This window comes from Microcaecilia unicolor, chromosome 1, assembly GCF_901765095.1.
Source record: "Microcaecilia unicolor chromosome 1, aMicUni1.1, whole genome shotgun sequence".
Lineage (NCBI taxonomy): Eukaryota > Metazoa > Chordata > Amphibia > Gymnophiona > Siphonopidae > Microcaecilia > Microcaecilia unicolor.
Genome location: NC_044031.1, coordinates 675,788,693 through 675,808,903, shown reverse-complemented (window position 1 = coordinate 675,808,903; position 20,211 = coordinate 675,788,693). Strand labels below are relative to the sequence as shown.

The following is a 20,211-nucleotide window of genomic DNA, read 5'->3' as shown; positions in this document are numbered from 1 at the left end:
AACGGCAAATCTTGAACCAGATGCCCATGTTGCAGCCAGTGATTACAAGGGGGGTGTCAATTTTTTGCAATCTAATATTGCTTAAGTGTTGTGCTATGCGCATTTTAATTTTGCGCGTAGTCTCACCAATGTACCAGAGCTGGCATGGACAACGTATCCCATACACAACATTTTATGTATTACAATCTGTTTTTGATTTTAAGTAAAATTCACGGTTGATGTTCTTAACCCATATTTTATCAGCACAAATTGCATGTCTACAATATACACATTTATCACATTTACTGTGACCCCCTTCTCCACTAACTCGTGTCTGGATGCATGATTTATTACACAGAGTCTCACCCACATTTCTGTCCCGTGTACATGAAAATCTAGTTTTTTCAACTAACCCTGCATTTAGCGATAATATATTCCAGTGTTTCAAAATTATATTCTGAACCAATCGCTTTTGTTTGGAGTATGGCAATATACAATTAATATGCTCACTTTGTATTTTCCATTGTCTGTGCATAAGCCAACATCGCTGAGTGTGTTTCGCTCGTTTATATGCTGAGCGAACAATCCTCGAGGGATATCCTCGCTGACATTATTTGTGCTTGATGCACAAAATCAGGTTCTTGCAAACACAATCTTTTTATCCTTAAAAATTGTCCAAAGGGTATACTTTCTTTTAAACGTCTGGGATGATGACTATTGAAATGAAGGATAGTATTTCTATCTGTAGGTTTGCGATAGACACTGCTAATAAATTTCGTTTGTTCATACTTAATATCCATATCCAAAAATTGTACCTGATTCCCTAATGATTGTTTTTAAAATTGAATGTTCGAATCACAATTATTTAGATTGTCCACAAAAAAGCCCAATTCATCTTGTGAACCAGACCATATGAGCAACACGTCGTCTATGTAGTTTTCCATGCAAGAATTTTATGAGCATTTTCAGAGCTATATACATATTGTGTTTCATAATCTGCTATATAAAGACACGCTACTGTTGGACAGGTGGGAATAGATTGTGACGGGTTAAATTCTTGTGGGGATGGGTGAGATTCCAGTGGGGACGGGTAAGATTCCAGCAGGGACGGGCGGGGATGAGTAAGATTTCTGTCCCTGTGCAACTCTCTAGTTGGAAGCATAGGAGCCAACTTTTCAAAATTATTGGGGGTGCTAGGCCCAATGAAAATAACCCCTCCCTAGACATATACATAGAATTTTCTCACTATTGGGGGTGCTCAAGCACCCACATCACCCACAGAGCTGGCTCTTATGGCTTGGAAGGCCTAAAGTGGATCCTGTTTAGGTACGCTCTGGTTATTCGCCTATGGGGTATTTAAGCATGGAGTCCTTGAGGGGACCGTCTGGTTTTTCTCCTATCTTGGGTTTTGGCACAGTGTCTTTGTGGAGACCCTCTAGTTGTTCTCCTGTTGGGTGTGAGGGTCCTTGTGGGGACCCTGTGTTGTTTCCCCTTTTTTTTTTTTTTAGCACATGGTTGCGTGTGTGTGTGTAGTGTAGGAGTTCCCCCTGGTGTTGTGTTTTTATGCATGTAGGAGTCCCATTTCAGCCCTTACTTGGATTTCTTGGTGCCTTTCTGTTTTTTTTTCTGCTTCTGTTCTCTGTTGTTCAGTCCTATCTGCCAGTAGCCTAACCCTCTGTGGGGGAGGGATTTATTTATTTTTTGCATTTATACCCCGCTCTTTCCCACTTGATAGCAGGTTCAGTGCGGCTTACATAATCTCCGAGGACAAGCAAGCTGCTTGTTGTCACGACTGGGTTGACGTCCACGGCAGCCCCCACCAACCGGAACAAAACTTTGCGGGCGGTCCCGCACACAGGGCACGCCCACCGCGCATGCGTGGCCGTCTTCCCGCCTGTGCGCGACCGTTCCCGCTCAGTTTTTTTCTATTCTGCACTGGAGAGAGACGTATCGCCGTTTCTCTCTCTGTCAGCCCCGGAAACCGGATCGCGGCCTAGCCACGAGCTTTTTCTCACTTCGTACGCGTTCGCGTATTTCTTTTCTTTTTCATTGTGTAAAAAAAAAAAAAAGTGTCCCCTCGTCGTTTTTAGTCGCGAGGGCGCTTCGTTGCAGCCTTGTAGCTGCATGGTCGTTTCTTTTTCGGGTGTGCTTTTTCACCGCCACCATCGACGACTTTGACTTCGCCGACGCGATTTTTCCGTCGATGTCCTCGAAGGGCCTGAGCGGATTCAAGAAGTGTGGTCGGTGCGGCCGGCAGATCTCGCAGACCGATACCCACGCTTGGTGTCTCCAGTGCCTCGGGCCGGAGCATAATACCAAGACGTCCACCTTGTGTCTCGGCTTACGGAAGTGGACACAGGTGGCGAGGCAAGTTCTTCGGGACTGTCTTTTCGGAACTTGCGCCGGCCCCTCGACGTCTACCTCGACGGCATCGGTGTCGACGGCCGGATCTTCGGTACCGGTACCGATGTTGGCACCGACCCCAGGAGTACAGGTACCGTTGGCCCGCCGGCGATGGCGGGGGTGAGCGGGCGCGCGGGCAATCGACCCCGGCCACTCCCTCTACCCAGGGCCATTGGGACCGAACCCTGTCAGACCCGATTCCTCGAGGCCGGGGGGGTTCTACCTCCTCTTCATCTCTACCGCCAAGCGCCGATGACGGGCACCGAAAGAAAACCAAGAAGCACCGTCATCGGTCGCCCACGGCGCACGGGACTGCCAGCTCCGGCACCTCGAAGGGATGACTCGACGCCGAGGAAGCGGCAGTGCCGAGAGGAGCGTTCCCCCTCGGTTGAAGAGGTGTCGCTGCGTCAGTCCGCGGGTGCTTCGGTACCGTCTCCTGGACCTGAGCAGCTTCTGGCACCGACACCTACACCGGCCCCCCTGCCTTTCCCGACAGCGGGCCTTGACGAGTGCCTCTGAGCCATCCTTCCGGGGATTCTGGAAGGGCTGATGCGCCAGGCTCTGCCGGCACCGGGGGTGCTTGCGCCCCCGGTGCCGTTGATGGAGGCGCCGGCGTGCTCTAGCCTGATGCCGAGGCCTTAGATGGCGACGCCGCTTGCGGCGCCGACCACCATGCAGGTGGAGTCCCCGTCGATGGAGGGAGCTTCGTCCCCGCCGGCGCGGGAGTCCACTGCTCGACGCCATCACCGAGGACGTGGTTCCTCGCAGTCAAGACGGGCCCGGTTGAGGTCTGAGCTGCAAGAGCTCATGTCCGATACCGAGGAAGAGGCCTCGTGGGGGGAGGAGGAGGACCCCAGATATTTCTCCTCAGAGGAGTCTGTGGGCCTTCCCTCCGACCCCACTCTGTCACCGGAGAGGAAGCTCTCACCCCCTGAGAGCCTCTCCTTTGCCTCCTTCGTCAGGGACATGTCTATTTGCATTCCCTTTCCCGTGGTCTCTGTGGATGAGCCGAGGGCTGAGATGCGCGAGGTCCTCGACTATCCATCACCACCTAGAGAGTCTTCCACGGTGCCGTTGCACAATGTCCTCAGCTTTGGAACTGGCTGAAGCCATTATCTAACCCCACCATCCCCAAGAAAGCGGAGTCCCAATACAGGATCCACTCTGACCCAGAGTTGATGCGGCCTCAATTGCCTCATGACTCGGCGGTCGTGGACTCTGCTCTCAAGAGGGCACGGAGTTTGAGGGATACCGCCTCGGCGCCCCCTGGGCGGGAGTCTCGCACTCTGGACTCGTTTGGGAGGAAGGCCTACCAATCTTCCATGCTCGTGACCCGCATCCAATCATACCAGCTCTACACGAGCATTCACATGCGGAACAATGTGAGGCAACTGGCGGACCTGGTCGACAAGCTCCCTCCGGAGCAGTCCAGGCCTTTTCAGGAGGTGGTCAGGCAGCTGAAGGCGTGCAGAAAGTTCCTGTCCAGGGGTATTTATGACACCTGTGATGTGGCATCCCGAGCTGCGGCCCAAGGTATAGTGATGCGCAGACTCTCCTGGCTGCATGCCTCTGACCTGGACAACCGCACCCAGCAACGACTGGCGGATGTCCCTTGCCGGGGGGGATAACATTTTCGGCGAGAAGGTCAAGCAGTTGGTGGACCAACTACACCAGCGGGAAACCGCTCTCGACAAGCTCTCCCACCGGGCGCCTTCAGCATCCACCTCAGCAGGTGGACATTTTTCCCGGGCCCGGCAGGCTGCACCCTACGCCTACAACAAGTGTAGGTACAGCCAGCCGGCCCAAAGGCCTCCTTAGGCACAGGGACATGCCCAGCATGCTCGTTCCCGTCAACAGCGTGCGCCTAAGCAGCCCCCTGCGCCTCCACAGCAAAAGCCGGGGACGGGCTTTTGCCTGGATCCATGGGAACATAGCCGCCATCAAAGTGCCCTTGCCGGACGGCCTGCTGGTCGGAGGGAGGTTGAAAGTTTTTCACCAACGGTGGCCTCTGATAACCTCCGACCAGTGGGTTCTCCAAATAGTGCGGTGCGGGTACACCCTGAATTTGGCCTCCACTCCACCAAATTGCCCACCGGGAGCCCAATCCTTCAGCTTCCATCACAGGCAGGTACTTGCAGAGGAACTCTCCGCCCTTCTCAGCGCCAATGCGGTCGAGCCCGTGCCACCCGGGCAGGAAGGGCAGGGATTCTATTCCAGGTACTTCCTTGTGGAAAAGAAAACAGGGGGGATGCGCCCCATCCTAGACCTGAGAGGCCTGAACAAATACCTGGTCAAAGAGAAGTTCAGGATGTTTTCCTTGGGCACCCTTCTACCAATGATTCAGAAAGATGATTGGCTATGTTCCCTGGATTTAAAGGACGCTTACACTCACATCCCGATACTACCAGCTCACAGACTATCTCCGATTCCGTCTGGGGACACGGCACTTTCAGTATTGTGTGCTGCCCTTTGGGCTCGCCTCTGCACCACGGGTGTTCACGAAGTGTCTCGTGGTGGTTGCGGCGTATCTATGCAGGCTGGGAGTGCATGTGTTTCCGTATCTCGACGATTGGCTGGTCAAGAGCACCTCAGAGGCAGGAGCTCTTCGGTCCATGCAGTGCACTATCCACCTTCTGGAGCTGCTGGGGTTTGTGATAAATTACCCAAAGTCCCATCTCCAGCCAGTCCAATCTCTGGAATTCATAGGAGCGCTGCTGAATTCTCAGATGGCTCAGGCCTTTATTCCCGAAGTAAGGGCGCAGAACCTTCTATCCCTTGCCTTTCAGACCAGAGCGTCTCAACAGGTCACAGCTCGGCAGATGTTGAGACTCCTGGGTCATATGGCCTCCACGGTTCATGTGACTCCCATGGCTCGCCTTCACATGAGACCTGCTCAATGGACCCTAGCTTCCCAGTGGTGTCAAGCTACCGGGAATCTAGAAGATGTCATCCGTCTGTTCCTCAGTTGCCGCAATTCGCTGCACTGGTGGACCATTCGGACCAATTTGACCCTGGGACGTCCATTCCAAATTCTGCAGCCCACGAAAGTGCTGACGGATGCATCTCGCCTGGGGTGGGGAGCTCATGTCGATGGACTCCACACCCAAGGTCTGTTGTCCCTCCATGAACAAGATCTTCAGATCAACCTCCTGGAGCTCCGAGCGGTCTGGAACGCGCTGAAGGCCTTCAGAGATCGGCTGTCTTGCCAAATCATCCAAATTCGGACAGACAACCAGGTTGCAATGTATTACATCAACAAGCAGGGGGGCACCGAATCCCGCCCCCTGTGTCAGGAAGCCGTCGGGATGTGGCGTTGGGCTTGCCAGTTCGGCATGCTTCTCCAAGCCACATACCTGGCAGGCGTAAACAACAGTCTGGCCGACAGACTGAGCAGAGTCATGCAACCGCACGAGTGGTCGCTCCATTCCAGAGTGGTACGCAAGATCTTCCGAGAGTGGGGCACTCCCTCGGTGGACCTTTTCGCCTCTCAGACCAACCACAAGCTGCCTCTGTTCTGTTCCAGACTACAGGCACACGGCAGACTGGCGTCGGATGCCTTTCTTCTCCATTGGGGGACCGGCCTCCTGTATGCTTATCTTCCCATACCTTTGGTGGGGAAGACCTTACTGAAGCTCAAGCAAGACCACGGCACCATGATTCTGATAGCGCCTTTTTGGCCCCGTCAGATCTACTTCTGGAGTTGTCCTCCGAAGAACCGTGGAGATTGGAGTGTTTTCCGACTCTCATTTTGCAGAACGATGGAGCGCTTCTGCACCCCAACCTTCAGCCTCTGGCTCTCATGGCCTGGATGTTGAGGGCGTAGACTTTGCTTCGTTGGGTCTGTCTGAGGGTGTCTCCCGCGTCTTGCTTGACTCTAGAAAGGATTCCACCAAAAAGAGTTACTTTTTCAAGTGGAGGAGGTTTGTCGTCTGGTGTGAGAGCAAGGCCCTAGAACCTCGTTCTTGTCCTGCACAGAACCTGCTTGAATACCTTCTGCACTTATCAGAGTCTGGTCTCAAGACCAACTCAGTAAGGAATCACCTTAGTGCGATTAGTGCTTTCCATCATCGCGTAGAGGTAAAGCCATCTCTGGAGAGCCTTTAGTCGTTCGATTCATGAGAGGCTTGCTTTTGTCAAGGCCCCCTGTCAAGCCTTCTGCAGTGTCATGGGATCTCAACGTCGTCCTCACCCAGCTGATGAAACCTCCTTTTGAGCCACTAAATTCATGCCATCTGAAGTACTTGACCTGGAAGGTCATTTTCTTGGTGGCAGTTACTTCAGCTCGTAGAGTCAGTGAGCTTCAAGCCCTGGTAGCTCATGCTCCTTATACCAAATTTCATCATAACAGGGTAGTACTCCGCACTCACCCTAAGTTCCTGCCAAAGGTGGTGTCAGAGTTCCATCTTAACCAGTCAATTGTCTTGCCAACATTCTTTCCCAGACCGCATACCCGCCCTGCTGAACGTCAGTTGCACACATTGGACTGCAAGCGAGCGTTGGCCTTCTATCTGGAGCGGACACAGCCCCACAGAGAGTCCGCCCAATTGTTTGTTTCTTTCGACCCCAATAGGAAGGGGGTCGCAGTCGGGAAACGCACCATCTCCAATTGGCTAGCAGATTGCATTTCCTTCACTTACGCCCAGGCTGGGCTGGCTCTTGAGGGTTATGTCACGGATCATAGTGTTAGAGCCATGGCAGCGTCAGTGGCCCACTTGAAGTCAGCCACTATTGAAGAGATTTGCAAGGCTGCGACGTGGTCATCTGTCTACACATTCACATCACATTACTGCCTCCAGCAGGATACCCGACGTGACAGTCGGTTCGGGCAGTCAGTGCTGCAGAATCTGTTTGGGGTTTGAATCCAACTCCACCCTCCAGGACCCGATTTTATTCTGTTCAGGCTGCACTCTCAGTTAGTTGTTCTTCGTAGGTCAATTTCTGTTATGCCCTCGGCGTTGCGAGGTTTAATTGACCTGGGTTCTTGTTTTGAGTGAGCCTGAGAGCTAGGGATACCCCAGTCGTGAGAACAAGCAGCCTGCTTGTCCTCGGAGAAAGCGAATGATACATACCTGTAGCAGGTGTTCTCCGAGGACAGCAGGCTGATTGTTCTCACCTACCCTCCCTCCTCCCCTTTGGAGTTGCGTTTTTTCCTCATTCCTTTGCTTGTCATTCAACTGAGCGGGAACGGTCGCGCACGGGCGGGAAGACGGCCGCGCATGCGCGGTGGGCGTGCCCTGCGTGTGGGACCGCCCGCGAAGTTTTGTTCCGGTTGGTGGGGGCTGCTGTGGACGTCAACCCAGTCGTGAGAACAATCAGCCTGCTGTCCTCGGAGAACACCTGCTACAGGTATGTATCATTCGCTGTATGGGTTACAAGGTATCACAGAAGTAACATATTTGTAGGATATTAGAATTATGGTGTGGTTGTATAGAGTAGGACAAGAGGAAGAGATGTGGAGGGGAGGATTGAGGTATAGGTAATATTAGTGGTGTGGATTGGGTCGTTAGAGTAGGCTTGTTTGAAGAGGTACGTTTTCAGCAGCTTTCGGAAGGGCAGATGTTTGTTGGTTGCTCAGATGGATCTTGGTATGGCATTCCAGAGTTGGCTGCCCATGACGGAGAAGTTGGATGCGTAGTAGGTTTTGTATTTGAGACCTTTGCAGGTGAGAAGGTGAAGGTTGAGATATGTTCGAGAAGATTTGTAAACGTTCCTGGCTGGAAGGTCGATCAGATTGGTCATGTAACTTGGAGATTCTCTGTGGATGATCTTGTGGATCAGTGTGTGAACTTTGAAGTTTATTCGTTCTTTGATAGGGAGCCAGTGGAGTTTTTCCCGGAGTGGTGTTGCGCTTTCGAATCATGATTTACCAAAAATGAGTCTGGCTGCCGTGTTTTGGGCGGTTTGGAGTTTTTTCAGGATTTGGGTTTTACATCCAATAAAGATGCTGTTGCAATAGTCAGCGTGGGTGAGTACAGTGGATTGTACCAAATTGCGGAAAGTTTTTAGGGGGAGGAATGGTTTCACTTTTCAGTACCCACATCATCTTAAACATCTTCGTCATGGCTTTTGCATGAGTTTCTAGAGTTAGGTGGTTGTCTAAAGTTACTCCTAGGATTTTTAGATTGTCGGATATTGGGATTGTGACATCAGGGGTAATCAGGGTAGTTGAGAGTAGAGCGTTGTGATGAGAGGATGAGAGGATTAAGCATTACGTTTTTTCTTCATTTTCATCTTGAAAGTGTTAGCCCAGGAGGTTAAAACGTTCATGCCAGTGTTTATTTTATCAGAAATTTCTGCTAGGTTGGATTGGAAAGGAATGAATATGGTAATGTCATCTGCATAGGTGAAGGGGTTTAGACCAGATTTGGATAGGGATTTGGCCAGAGGAATCATCATAAGATTGAAGAGGATCGGGGATAGAGGCGATCCTTGGGTAACTCCGCATTTTGATGACCACGCAGACGATATTGATGTGGTTGATTTGACTTGGTAGGATCTAGTGGTGATGAAACATTTTATGCATTTAATGATGTTTCCGCGGATCCCTAGTTTGTCCAGTAGCTTTGTAAGAATATCGTGGTTTACCATGTCAAATGCGCTGGATAGGTCGAATTGCAGAAGAAGTATGTTGTTTCCAATTGAAATTTCTTGTTTGAACTTGGATATTAAAGTAGTACTGTTTCTGTGCTGTGTGCAGGTCGAAAACCCAATTGTGACTCATGTAGTGTGGAGAATTTTTGTATAAATTCGTTAAGTTGGGAGGTCACTCTGTTTTCCATTAGTTTGGTCAAAAGAGGGATGGAGGCCACAGGTCGGTAATTAGTGATGTCGTTTGCTGGTTTCTTGGGGTTTTTTGGTATTGGTGTGAGTAGTATATTGCCGTGTTCAGAGGGGAAGGAGCCTTGTTGAAGTAGGAAATTTAAATGGGTGGTGAGGTCTGTAATGAATCATGCTGGGGCATTTTTCATTAGGTAATTGGGGCATGGGTCCAGGTGGCAGTAAGACTTGGAGAGTTTGGATACTGCTGTGGAGATTTCTTCAGTGCCGAGGGGGGTGAAGTTTGTCCAGGATCGATCTTCCTGGATCCTCTCTTTAGGTCTCTCAGCTGTCTCTTCGGACGCAAAATCCAATCAGCTGATGGATGCTTCGTTCGCCATGCTGCTCGGTGTTTTGTGCTTGCTGTCTGGTCCACATTGCTGCCCAGTCCACGTTGCAGTACCCCCAGGTACGTGGTCCATGCTCTCAGTGCTGCCGACTTCGTCTGCTGGCTCTGCTGTAAAGGACTCCCCTGTCAAGGCCAGTCCGTCTCCCTCAGCCCTCTGGGGGCTTGAGCGTGGACTTTTTGTGCTGTGGTCCGGCTGGCAGGCCATTGCCGGTGCTACGACCCGGGTCCCATGTGGGTTAGAAGGTTGGGAGGCTTCATTGCCCTTCTCCACCCCTCGCCGGCTCTCTGTATAGCCTCGGGGTCAGCGAGGTCAGGACAGAACCTAGGCCTCCGTGCAGGGCAGTAGGGAGCTACCCTCAATCGTGCTGTGCCGATGTTGTGGGCGCCCGCCGGTTCTCCTAGAAGTCTGGTGAGAAGCCGGGTGTCTGGGCACCTCTGTCTAGCTGAAACAAGCGGCTAGGTGACCAGTCTTGGGGCCAAGCGGGAAGGCAGTTTCGAAGCTCACCTCACTGGCACCCGTATAGCTAACCAGGTAATGTTATGACTGCTTTTGATGCAATCCTAACCATGCCTGTTAACTATGTGGGCCTCAGCACTGAATATTGCCGATGCTCACATGGCTCCCAGCTTCACCACCTGCCTACTTTAAAAGTCTGGTAGGTGCTGATGTTCATCGGCACTGTCTGGTTAAGGCTCTCCAGCCCATTTAAATCGCTTTGACTAATTGACCCAGTATGTGTACGCGTATCTGTTTTGCATATTTACTTGTGAATGTTCTCTTTTTTTTCATTAGTGGCAGATTTTGTGCAATTTTGTTGAATTATTTTTGCCCCGACATGCAGACATTCTTGACCAGTGGTTAGCCATCGGTGGCTTGTGGGGGCCTGCTGCCCCCTCAGTTTAAAATTGGGTCCCTTGAAATTTGGCTGGCAGAGTCCCCCAAGCTGAAATTTTATAAATATTGCAGTTGTATGATTTGAAGAGCAGATCAGTGAATTAATAATAAGTCTGTTTCATTTTATTTTTTTTTAAGTTAGGATTTCTGCTAACTGTACAAAATTATCATTACTATTTCAGGAGGGCTTCTCATTAATTGATGCTCATAAATGGTTAAAGATAGGAAGACTAGGTGACTGTCTATTGTTTGGCTCAAAAATAAAGGTAAGGTGGAGTTAATGATTTACTTATCTCCTTTTGCATGGTTTTCATTTTACTTGCATTAGGCATCCATAAAGTAAGTTTTCCAGTATTTTTCTAGATCACAGCTGAAAAAGCAATGTGTATAAATACTAACGAGAGAGCATATTTTTAAAGAAGCTGAAGATCTGGTTCTTTGAACAAGTATTATTGGAGTTAAAAAGAAAACCAAAGAAAATCCCACGTGGAATGTGGTCAGCAAAAGATAGTGGGAAGTGGAGCAGGTTCCAAGATGGCGTCTTGAGCTGATGTGCGTGAAGCAGTCTCCTTCGCCCGGTGAAACGCTGCACATTCGAGTTCCACAGACCCGTAATGGGGAAGAGGAAAGGGAAACCCAATTTGTCTATCTCCACAGGCAGGGTGAATCCCACTCCCATGCGCCAGACGACACTCGAGGAATCGGGACTGCGAGCGTGGGGAACTGAAGCGGCCACTTTGGGAGGTCCGGAAGACCTGTTTGACCAAAGCGCCGAAGGAGTTTCGCTGAGCCCTCCTTCATTAACAGTGCCCCCAAGACCAGGAATGGATAGACTGGCAGTGAGTGAGCAGCGCGCAGAACCCGGAAATCGGACCCCTGCGGCTGAATGTGGAGACTCCGCAGCCTCGTCGACGCCAGAGGGAACATCAGGCCAGGCAGGTTCTCTGTCGGAAAGAAGCTCAGGCGTGCCTTCCTTAAGTTTTGAGGCCTTGAGAAAACCAATGTCTGTTACACTGGAAACAGTATGGGAAGCAATTCAAGCTGTGAACAACACCTTGCAGCAAATCTCTAGTACTTTAAGGGGAGAAGTGGCTGAACTAAAACAGGCTCAAGTAGGGGTGACAAACAAACTTGCAGAGCAAACAAACAAGATGGTAATTTTTGACAAGGATTTGAAATCAGTAAATTCCTCAACCTTAATGTTAATTAAAGACAGTAACCTCCAACAGCGCAAGATAGAATATTTAGAGAACCAGATTAGAGGTAATAGTCTGTGTTTTCTAAACGTTCCTAAATCTCCTCTTATTCCAGCTCTAGAGATAATAAAAAAATATGTCAGAGAAATATTGGGAGTCCCCGCTGAGGGTTTCCCACCTATTACTAGGCTACAATATATCTCTGGTACTGGGGGGGAGAGAATTACTAAATGAGCCATAAGCCGCTTTAAATCTAACTGATTTCTTAGAGAACTCTATGGAGGTTATCACAGAGAGAACAACACTGCTGGTCACATTTGCTCTGCAACTTGACCACAACAACATATTCAAGCTTTATTTCCGCCACATGAACTCTCCTTTCCTTGGATCAAAAGTGCAGATTTTTCCAGATCTTTCTAGAGACACTTGAAGAAAAAAAAATTTTTTCTTTTGTTAAAAGAGAGAGTTCTTCGAGTTGGAGGGACTTTCTTGTTAAGATTTCCTTGTAAATGTTATGTTTCTTTTAATTCCACGAATTATATTTTCTTTGATCCAGGAAAATTAATTGAATTTATTTCCTCTAAAGAATAATGCTGTAATAGTTTAGGATTGCTAGGCGCTTATTACCCGGCTATGACTTCACCAGCTCCTTCAGCTCATGTTTTTTTTTTCCCTTTTATTGAGTATAGTATTACCTAGATCTTGGATCCATTATTGTAGACTAAATAATTTGAAATTTTCCTGTTTACTTATTTTGATATATTTCTTTGATATCTGAATTTATGTTATATTACATAAATGTAAATGCATATAATCTATAAAAAAAAAAAAAAAGATAGTGGGAAGTTCGAGAAGGCTTGAGAAAGACCAGGTACACAAGGGGATCATCACCAATCTATTACTTTGAAGGGGTGAACATACATTGAAACCCTCTGCTCAGTTTGTGGCTGCAGCTAAGAAAGCAAGTAGAATGTTATTAGGAAAGGAATGGAAAACAAAAATGAAGGTGTTATAATGCCTTTGTATTGCTCCATGGTGTGACTGCACCTCGAATATTGTGTTCAATTCTGGTCACTGCATCTTAAAAAAGATATAGTAGAATTAGAAAAGGTACAGAGAAGAGATCACGTGACGCTGGGCTAGATAGTGGATGTCACTGAGCTGAGCTCCCGGACCCCCTCACTTAAAATCTAATCCCATGCTGCCTCAGCCTCTTTATTTCAATTTAATACTTGCAATACTACTTGTTGGAGTCTTCGGCTAGCAGACAGGTGTGCTTGCTCCCCAGCCCTGCTCTGCGATGTCATCCAAACCGCCAAAAAAAGATGGAGCCTGAAGGTGTGCAGGAGAATCCAAGATGGTGGATGAGGACTCTTCAAGCCCGAAATTGGTGGGCTGCAGAGATCATGGCAGAAGTCTCACTTCTGCTGGAATCTTCGGTAGACACTAAACTGCAAAAAATCTCGGACAAACTTGAAGCGATGGATGGTAAATTGGAAAACATATTCTCAGATCTCTCCACTTACCAATAGCATCTCTCTAATGCGGAGGGTAACAACAGGATACACGACCACATGCCATCCCGTTGCGAAGCCCAATTGACCAATGTGTGTTGTTTTTCGGTGAGTCTGGATGCTAGGGATTCCCCACTTGTGAGAAGATAGAAGCCTGCTTGTCTTCAGAGAAAGCGAAGATACTTACCTGTAGCAGGTATTCTCCAAGGACAGCAGGCTTCATATTCTCACAACCCCTCCCACCTCCTTTTGGAGTTGTCATGCGGTGGGTGGGAAGGCACTCGCGCTTGCATAGTGGAGCACAGCTCACGCTCCACAAAGCTCTTGTCCTCTGAGAATACCTGCTACAATTAAGTATCTTCGCTTTATTGTTAATGTATGTGCCCCCTCTGAAGGGCATAGCAAAATTTTGGGACGTTAAGGGAAAAAAAAAAGAGAGCTATGGGTGAGTTGTCCAATAAGTATCAGATGTGACTTCAACGTCACAAACTAGGCAATATCCCAACCTCTTCATTTCACCGGAGGAGGAAAAGGGGGCAGAGGGCAGCTGCACAGGGTACAAGAGAAAGTGATATGCAGGAAATTTATGAATTTTCTAAGGGTACCTTTGGCACATTCTCCTTCCTAGGTTTGTCTTCCTTTAATTTTTCCCTATTGTAATTCTCTTTTTTCCAAGGCTTTCGTGCCCAGGACATAGGATAAATAATCTAAAACATCGCCATGAAACTCATTGCTGGCGCTGAAAAATGGGACCATGTAACACAGTTGTTGGGGAATTTTTGGCTGGCGGGCCTTGGGGATCCCCGTCAGCCACATCATGCTACTAGGTGGTCTTGAGCCCACCCATGGCTATTCCACTGCCTCAAAATACTCTGAGAGGGTTACGTCCTTCCTTGGTGAGAACTTTCTCCAAATAGTTCACCGAGGGGGTTAAAATTCAGTTCTGAGCACCAGGCTGTGCTTGCAGAGGAAGTCTTTTTCAGGCCCGCACAGTTGAACCCATGCCATCAGAATATGAAGGGAAGGGATTCTACTCCAAGTACTTCTTCATGCTGAAAAAGATTGGGGGAGGGGGGATTTCATTCCATTCCATCTTAGACATAAGGACCCTGAACAAATATTTGGTCAAAGAAAAGTTCAAGATGGTTTCCATGGACATTCTCTAATTCCCATTATTCAGGAAAAACAATTGACTATGCTCTCTGGACTTGAAGGATGCTTACACCCACAAGCAGATATATCCTTGTCATAGGAAGTATCTCAGAGTAGGAAAACACCATTACCAGTACAATGTCCTCCTGCCTTTTGGTCTTGCGTCCACTCCCAGAATATTCACAAAGTGTCTTGCCAAAGTTACAGTGTCAGTACACAGATTGGAAATGCATGTGTTTTCTACTACTAATCATTTCTATAGAGCTACTAGATGTACGCAGCACTGTACACATTATATACAGGTACTTTCTCTGTCCTTAGAGGGCTCACAATCTAAGTTTTTTGTACCTGCGGCAGTGGAGGGTTAAGTGACTTGCCCAAGGTCACAAGGAACTGCAGTGGGAATTGAACCAAGGTTGCCAGGATCAAAGCCCGCTGAACTAACCATTAGGCCACTCCTCCACCTGGACGATTGGCTGGTCATGAACACATCCCTCAAGAATCAATGCAGAGAACCATTCGGGTGTTGGAGCTACTATGGTTCATCATCAACTACCTAGTTCAACAATTGGAATTCATAGGAGCCGTGCTAGGCACAGTTGCATAGAGCCTTCCCTCCCCCTTCCAGAACTGATGCCATATCCAGCATCATGAATTAGGTTTGACACAGCCAGGAGTTTATAGCTTGGCAGTTGTTGAAGATGTTGGGCCATATGGCCTTTACTATGCATGTCTTGCTTTTATTTAAGGCAGACCCAGTGGACTCTAGCTTCTCAATGGTGTCAAGCCAAGGGGAACTTAGCAGATGCCATCTCTGTCACTCCAGATCTTGCGGAGTCACTCTTGTGGACAATTTGGTCCAGGGAATGCTATCCCAAATTCTTCCTCCACACAAAATGCTAATGGCAGATGTGTCTAACATGGGCTGGGGAGCTCATGGCGCTGGGCTTCACACTTGGTGTCATTGGTCCACTCAGGAGACCCACTTTCATATCAGTCTCCTGGAGCTCAGGACCATTTTGAATGTTCTAAAGGCTTTCAGAGATTAGTTGGTGCACCAAATTATTCTCATTGACTTCCACTGTGGCGGTCATTCTGAGTAGACGCGCTTAAATGCGCTTTCTGCTCCCTCACCAAAAATTACCCCCCCCCCCCCCCCCCCCCGATACCTGCCTTTGAAATCTTCTGAGTTGGATTCTGTGAAGTGTTAGATAAATCTGAGATGTGATGCTTGTGTTTCTAATTCGGGATGCCTCAAGTGCTGAAGCAAATATCCACTCCCAGCATTAAAGATCTTTACGCTGGTAAGGCCGCCAAACCCCAGGTGAGCGAAGATTTGGCTGGGACAGGAAGTGGAAGCCTTCTAGGGGATGCATCCGGCTCTCCAGGTTCTTTGTTGAGTGCCGGTCATAATGATGTGCTGGAATGGGTTTTGGTGGAGTTGCATGCAGCAAATTCAGATATTGCAGAGGCTGTTGTGCTTAAGTTAGAAGAGACATTTGCTACACTACAAAACTATTTAGAGGAGGTTGAGAGTCATCTGCACATGATGTAGGGGGCACAGGAGTGATCGGATGCCATGTCTATCTAACAGAAATGGCAAGTGGATCAACTATGAGATAAAACTTGAGGATTATGAGAATCGTGCACGGAGATCGAACTTGAGAATTGTGGAGATGCTGGAGGGGCAGGAGGGCTCGAGGGGATGAGAGCTCATCCATCATTTCTGCTTAAAAGCTTTCTGGACCCTCGGACCCAGCCCCCATATGAGATTGAGCTCATCGGGAACTTCGCCCTAAGCCAGACTGGCAGATGCCTCCTCGAGAGCCTTCATCATTAAAATGTCACATTTTATTGATGTAAGATTCTTTGAGATGGAAATAAAGTTGGGAATAGTGGTTAGGGTGGTGGACTTTGGCCCTGGGGAACTGAGGAACTGAGTTCAATTCCCGGCACAGGCAGCTCCTTGTGACTCTGGGCAAGTCACTTAACCCTCCATTGCCCGCCGCATTGACCCTGCCATGAGTGGGAAAGCGCAGGGTACAAATGTAATTTAAAAAAAAAAGGTCAATTTTCTGTTGGGATATGAGGGATGAGTCAGTCAGATGAACTTATGGTAGCCACCTGGAATGCAGATGGCCTTAATCCAGTCAAGAGAAAGCGGGTTTTGAGACACTTGAGATCCCTTAAGGTTGATATTGCTGTTACAAGAAACTAAACTAACCCAAGTCTATCTTCAAGGAAGGGACTGGGTGGAGCCCCAATCCTCTACTGCTACTTTTAAAAAGAGAAGGGTAATAATTCTCGTTAGAAAGCATATTCCATTTGTAATTTATGTTCAGGGAGGGGATACTGTGGGTCGTATGGCATGGGTGACAGGTAAAATAGATACCTGGGAATGTATTATTGTAAATTTATATGTTCCTAATGGAGTGAAGGATTTTTTTTTTGTAAAGCTTTGAGATGCATTCATTCAAATATAGTGGGTGACTTAATTTTAGTGGGTGATATGAATTGTACACTAGGCAAAGCAGGTAGATTGCAGGGTTCAAGTTGGGTAGCATACAGGGAAGGGAAAGATCTTAGAGATACTCTAAATATTATTTGGAAGATGTTTGGAGGCTTCATAATCTAGGCAGCAAAAAATATACATTTTACTCAGGTAAATATCACACCTGCTTTTGTTTGGATTATTTCTTTACAGAGTGTTGTTTTGTCTTGCTGGTCTGACTTGGTAATTCACCCTATTCTGATATCAGATCATTCTTTGGTTACGTGGGTTGTACAGATGGCATCGCCTTATCAATCTCCTAGGGCATTACTTGCGAATATATAACTATTGCAATCGTTGGAGGTACAAAACGTCCCGAGGACAAATTGGTCAGAATATTTGGCTATAAACAGAATAAATAAAACAAACTTGGCTATGGTATGGAAAGCATGCAAGGCATACATGAGAGGGGTGCTTATTAAGTTGGCAGTTCAACATAAACGAGAGAGGGATAAAAAAAAAAGGCAGACCCTATTAGACAAAATTGCTCAAGTGCACAGCCTTCATATAAGTAATCTATCTTCTGTGTCTTATACTAAACAATTAAATCTGAAAAAGCAACTGGATGCCCTGGATATTAATATAATCCAATATTTATTACATCATACTAAACAAGATTACATACAGGGGGGTAATAAGATGGGTAAATTCCTGGCCTGGCAATTATGAGAGCAACAGAATGCTCGTTGGGTGAAGAAAATCATGAGGTTGCCGGGGATGGGTAAATTTTCTCATCGGGATATAGTGGAAGAATTTATATATATTTTTTTTTTTTACAAAACTTTATACTCCTCTGAATTGACATGTTTTGATGCAGCTATTTCGCAATATATTCAGGAAGTTGAACTTCCAAGGGTGGCAAATTTAGATAAACTTCGGCTTAACCTCAGCTACCTCTGGGAGTGTTATCTGTCACCTGCGTAAGGGGAAGTCACCTGGGCCTGATGGGTTTCTTGGAGAATATTACAAATTGATATCCAATGATGTGGCTGGGGTTTTAGCAGATATCTTTAATCAAATTCTGGATAGTGGCACTTTAACCTCCCTTTCTGTATAAGGCTAATGTTGTGGTCTTGCCCAAAGCGGGCAAAGATTTAACGTTATATGCAAGTTTTAGACCTATAGCACTTTTTAACTTGACATGAAAAGTTTTGCTAAAATACTGGCTTCCTGGCTGGAGAATATTTTGCCTACTCCTATACACTGTGCTCAAACAGGTTTTGTCGAGGGGAGACAGATAGGGGATAATGTGCAAAGGGCACTTGACTTGATTGACTATCTCCACCAGAAAAAAATCAAAGGCTTTTGTGGCGCTTTACATGCTGAGACGGCATTCAATTGAGTCGAATGGCAGTTCTTGTTTGAGGTAATGGATCAGATAGGATTGGATGGGGCTTTTGGTACATGGGTTTGGGCTTTGTATGCCCATCCTATGAGTTCCATTATGATGAATGGGATTTCATCTTCAGAATTTTAAATTCACAGGGGAACAAGATAGGGCTGCCCAATGTCCCCTTTACTTTTTGCTCTTGCACTAGAACCCCTAGTTCAGAAAATTTGAAAGAATTCTAATATATAATCAATTCACATAGCAGGTGAGGAACATAAACTTCTGCTATATGCTGATGATGCATTAGTATTTATGGAAAATCCAGTTGCTTCCTTACATCATTTACTATACGAGATCCACTCATTTGGGGCTATTTCAGGCTTTAACGTAAACATTGATAAAACTGAAGCATTATGTTTTAATCTTTCAGCCCAGGAGCAACATCTGATCCCATTTACGATAGCTACCACTGGTGCTAGGTATTTGGGAATCAATACAGTGGCAGATCTGAAACAGTTGTATGCCCTAAATTATGATAAACTTACCATGCAAGTTCAATCCTTATTTGCTAGATGGGATCGTTTGTGTTTGATATGGTGTGGTATAGTGGCTGTGACCCAAATTTTTATTCTTTTTTTTTTTTCTCATTTACCCATTGCCATCCCAAAGACTCAATTTTGAATTTGTGTTGAGCAGGGACTGGCTTTTCATGTTAATTTGTACAGCGCTGCGTAAGTCTAGTAGCGCTATAGAAATATTTAATAGTAGTAGTAGTAATTTGGGACAGGCTGTTTCAGGGCTTTATCTGGAAGGGCCAAAAACTAAGGTTTTGGCTCTCTACCCTCACCTTGCCGAGGGGGGGGCGGGGGTTGGACTTCCTGGTCTGCATTTATATGAGGCTGCAGTGCTGAAAGCTCTCCGGGAGTTTTATGTTGAACATCCACATATTCATTGGGTTAGACAGGAAGCTGCATTATTGACTCCTACCTCGATTTTTGATCTGGGAATCCCTCCATTCATCTATAGTACATCCCCCACACTTGTTTTTGGATCCTCTGAGATGAGTGTGGGCGGGGTATGGGCTCAGTGGCGGGTGCTAGTAAATTTAGTTCCATATCATCAAGCTGATCAATCCATGGACTGGTGGGTTGTGTCCATCTACCAGCAGGTGGAGATAGAGAGCAAACTTTTGCCTCCCTATATGTGGTCATGTGCTGCCGGAAACTCCTCAGTATGTTCTCTATCTCAGCAGGTGGTGGTCACACACAGCAGCAGCTCTGGCTAGGCCTCCAAGCCTAATCCTTAGGTTTTGTTGAGGCCTGGGGTTGAGGGCTCTTTTGAGCAAGTGCAAACCTGGTGGTGCCAGGTCCCTCCTTTTCTCCCCCCTCCCGCTGGCTCCGTTTAAAAAAAAAAAAAAAAAAATATTTTTAAACGTCTTTAAAGGCGTTTAATTCGACGTTTCTTTAAACGTTCATTGCAGCTACTCACTGGGACACCAGTTCGTTACAGCTCGGAGCGGCAAGCAGGTAATTTTACCTTTTTATAGCGGGCAGGGGGTTCCCCGATTCTTCTCCTCGTGGCAATGGCGTCGGAGGGCGAGGGCGCAAAGGGTCGCTCCCCGGATCGCTGGAGCGCTTCTAGAGGGGATGCGGGGGTTTTACAACCTGATTCGCCCTTGATGGGTGATAGTTTAGTGACCGATGAATGTCTCGGTCGTTCCTCCGGCGTGGCGGTTTTTTCCCGCCATAAACGCCCATCCCCCGCTCCTCGCCTCCGCCATCTTGGCCGGCCACGCGGCTCGGACGGCTTCTTCGGGGCCGCCCTTGAGGTTGGAGACATTAATGCCATGAACGCCCTTAATTTGGGCGACAGCACAAAAGCGGCTAAAGTTAAGCGCCGTTCTTCCCGCGCGGCTCCTTCACGGAGTTTCGCGCCGGACGCCATTTTGGATGCGCAGCATGTCTCTCCCCCGCTATTGCGAGCGCCGGTTGAGAGTGCGTCTAGGGCTGTTGCCCAGGCTGCGGAA

The 20,211-nt window shown here is 47.7% G+C and overlaps 1 protein-coding gene across 1 annotated transcript in view; it reads left to right on the top strand.

The window, feature by feature from the left end:
- REC114 (REC114 meiotic recombination protein) overlaps positions 1-20,211 on the top strand; it is a 183,357-nt gene that overhangs the window by 82,169 nt on the left and 80,977 nt on the right. The window contains exon 3 of the mRNA XM_030191478.1: positions 10,625-10,708. Coding sequence (XP_030047338.1) covers positions 10,625-10,708 — 84 coding nt within the window. The remainder of the gene's footprint in view (positions 1-10,624; positions 10,709-20,211) is intronic.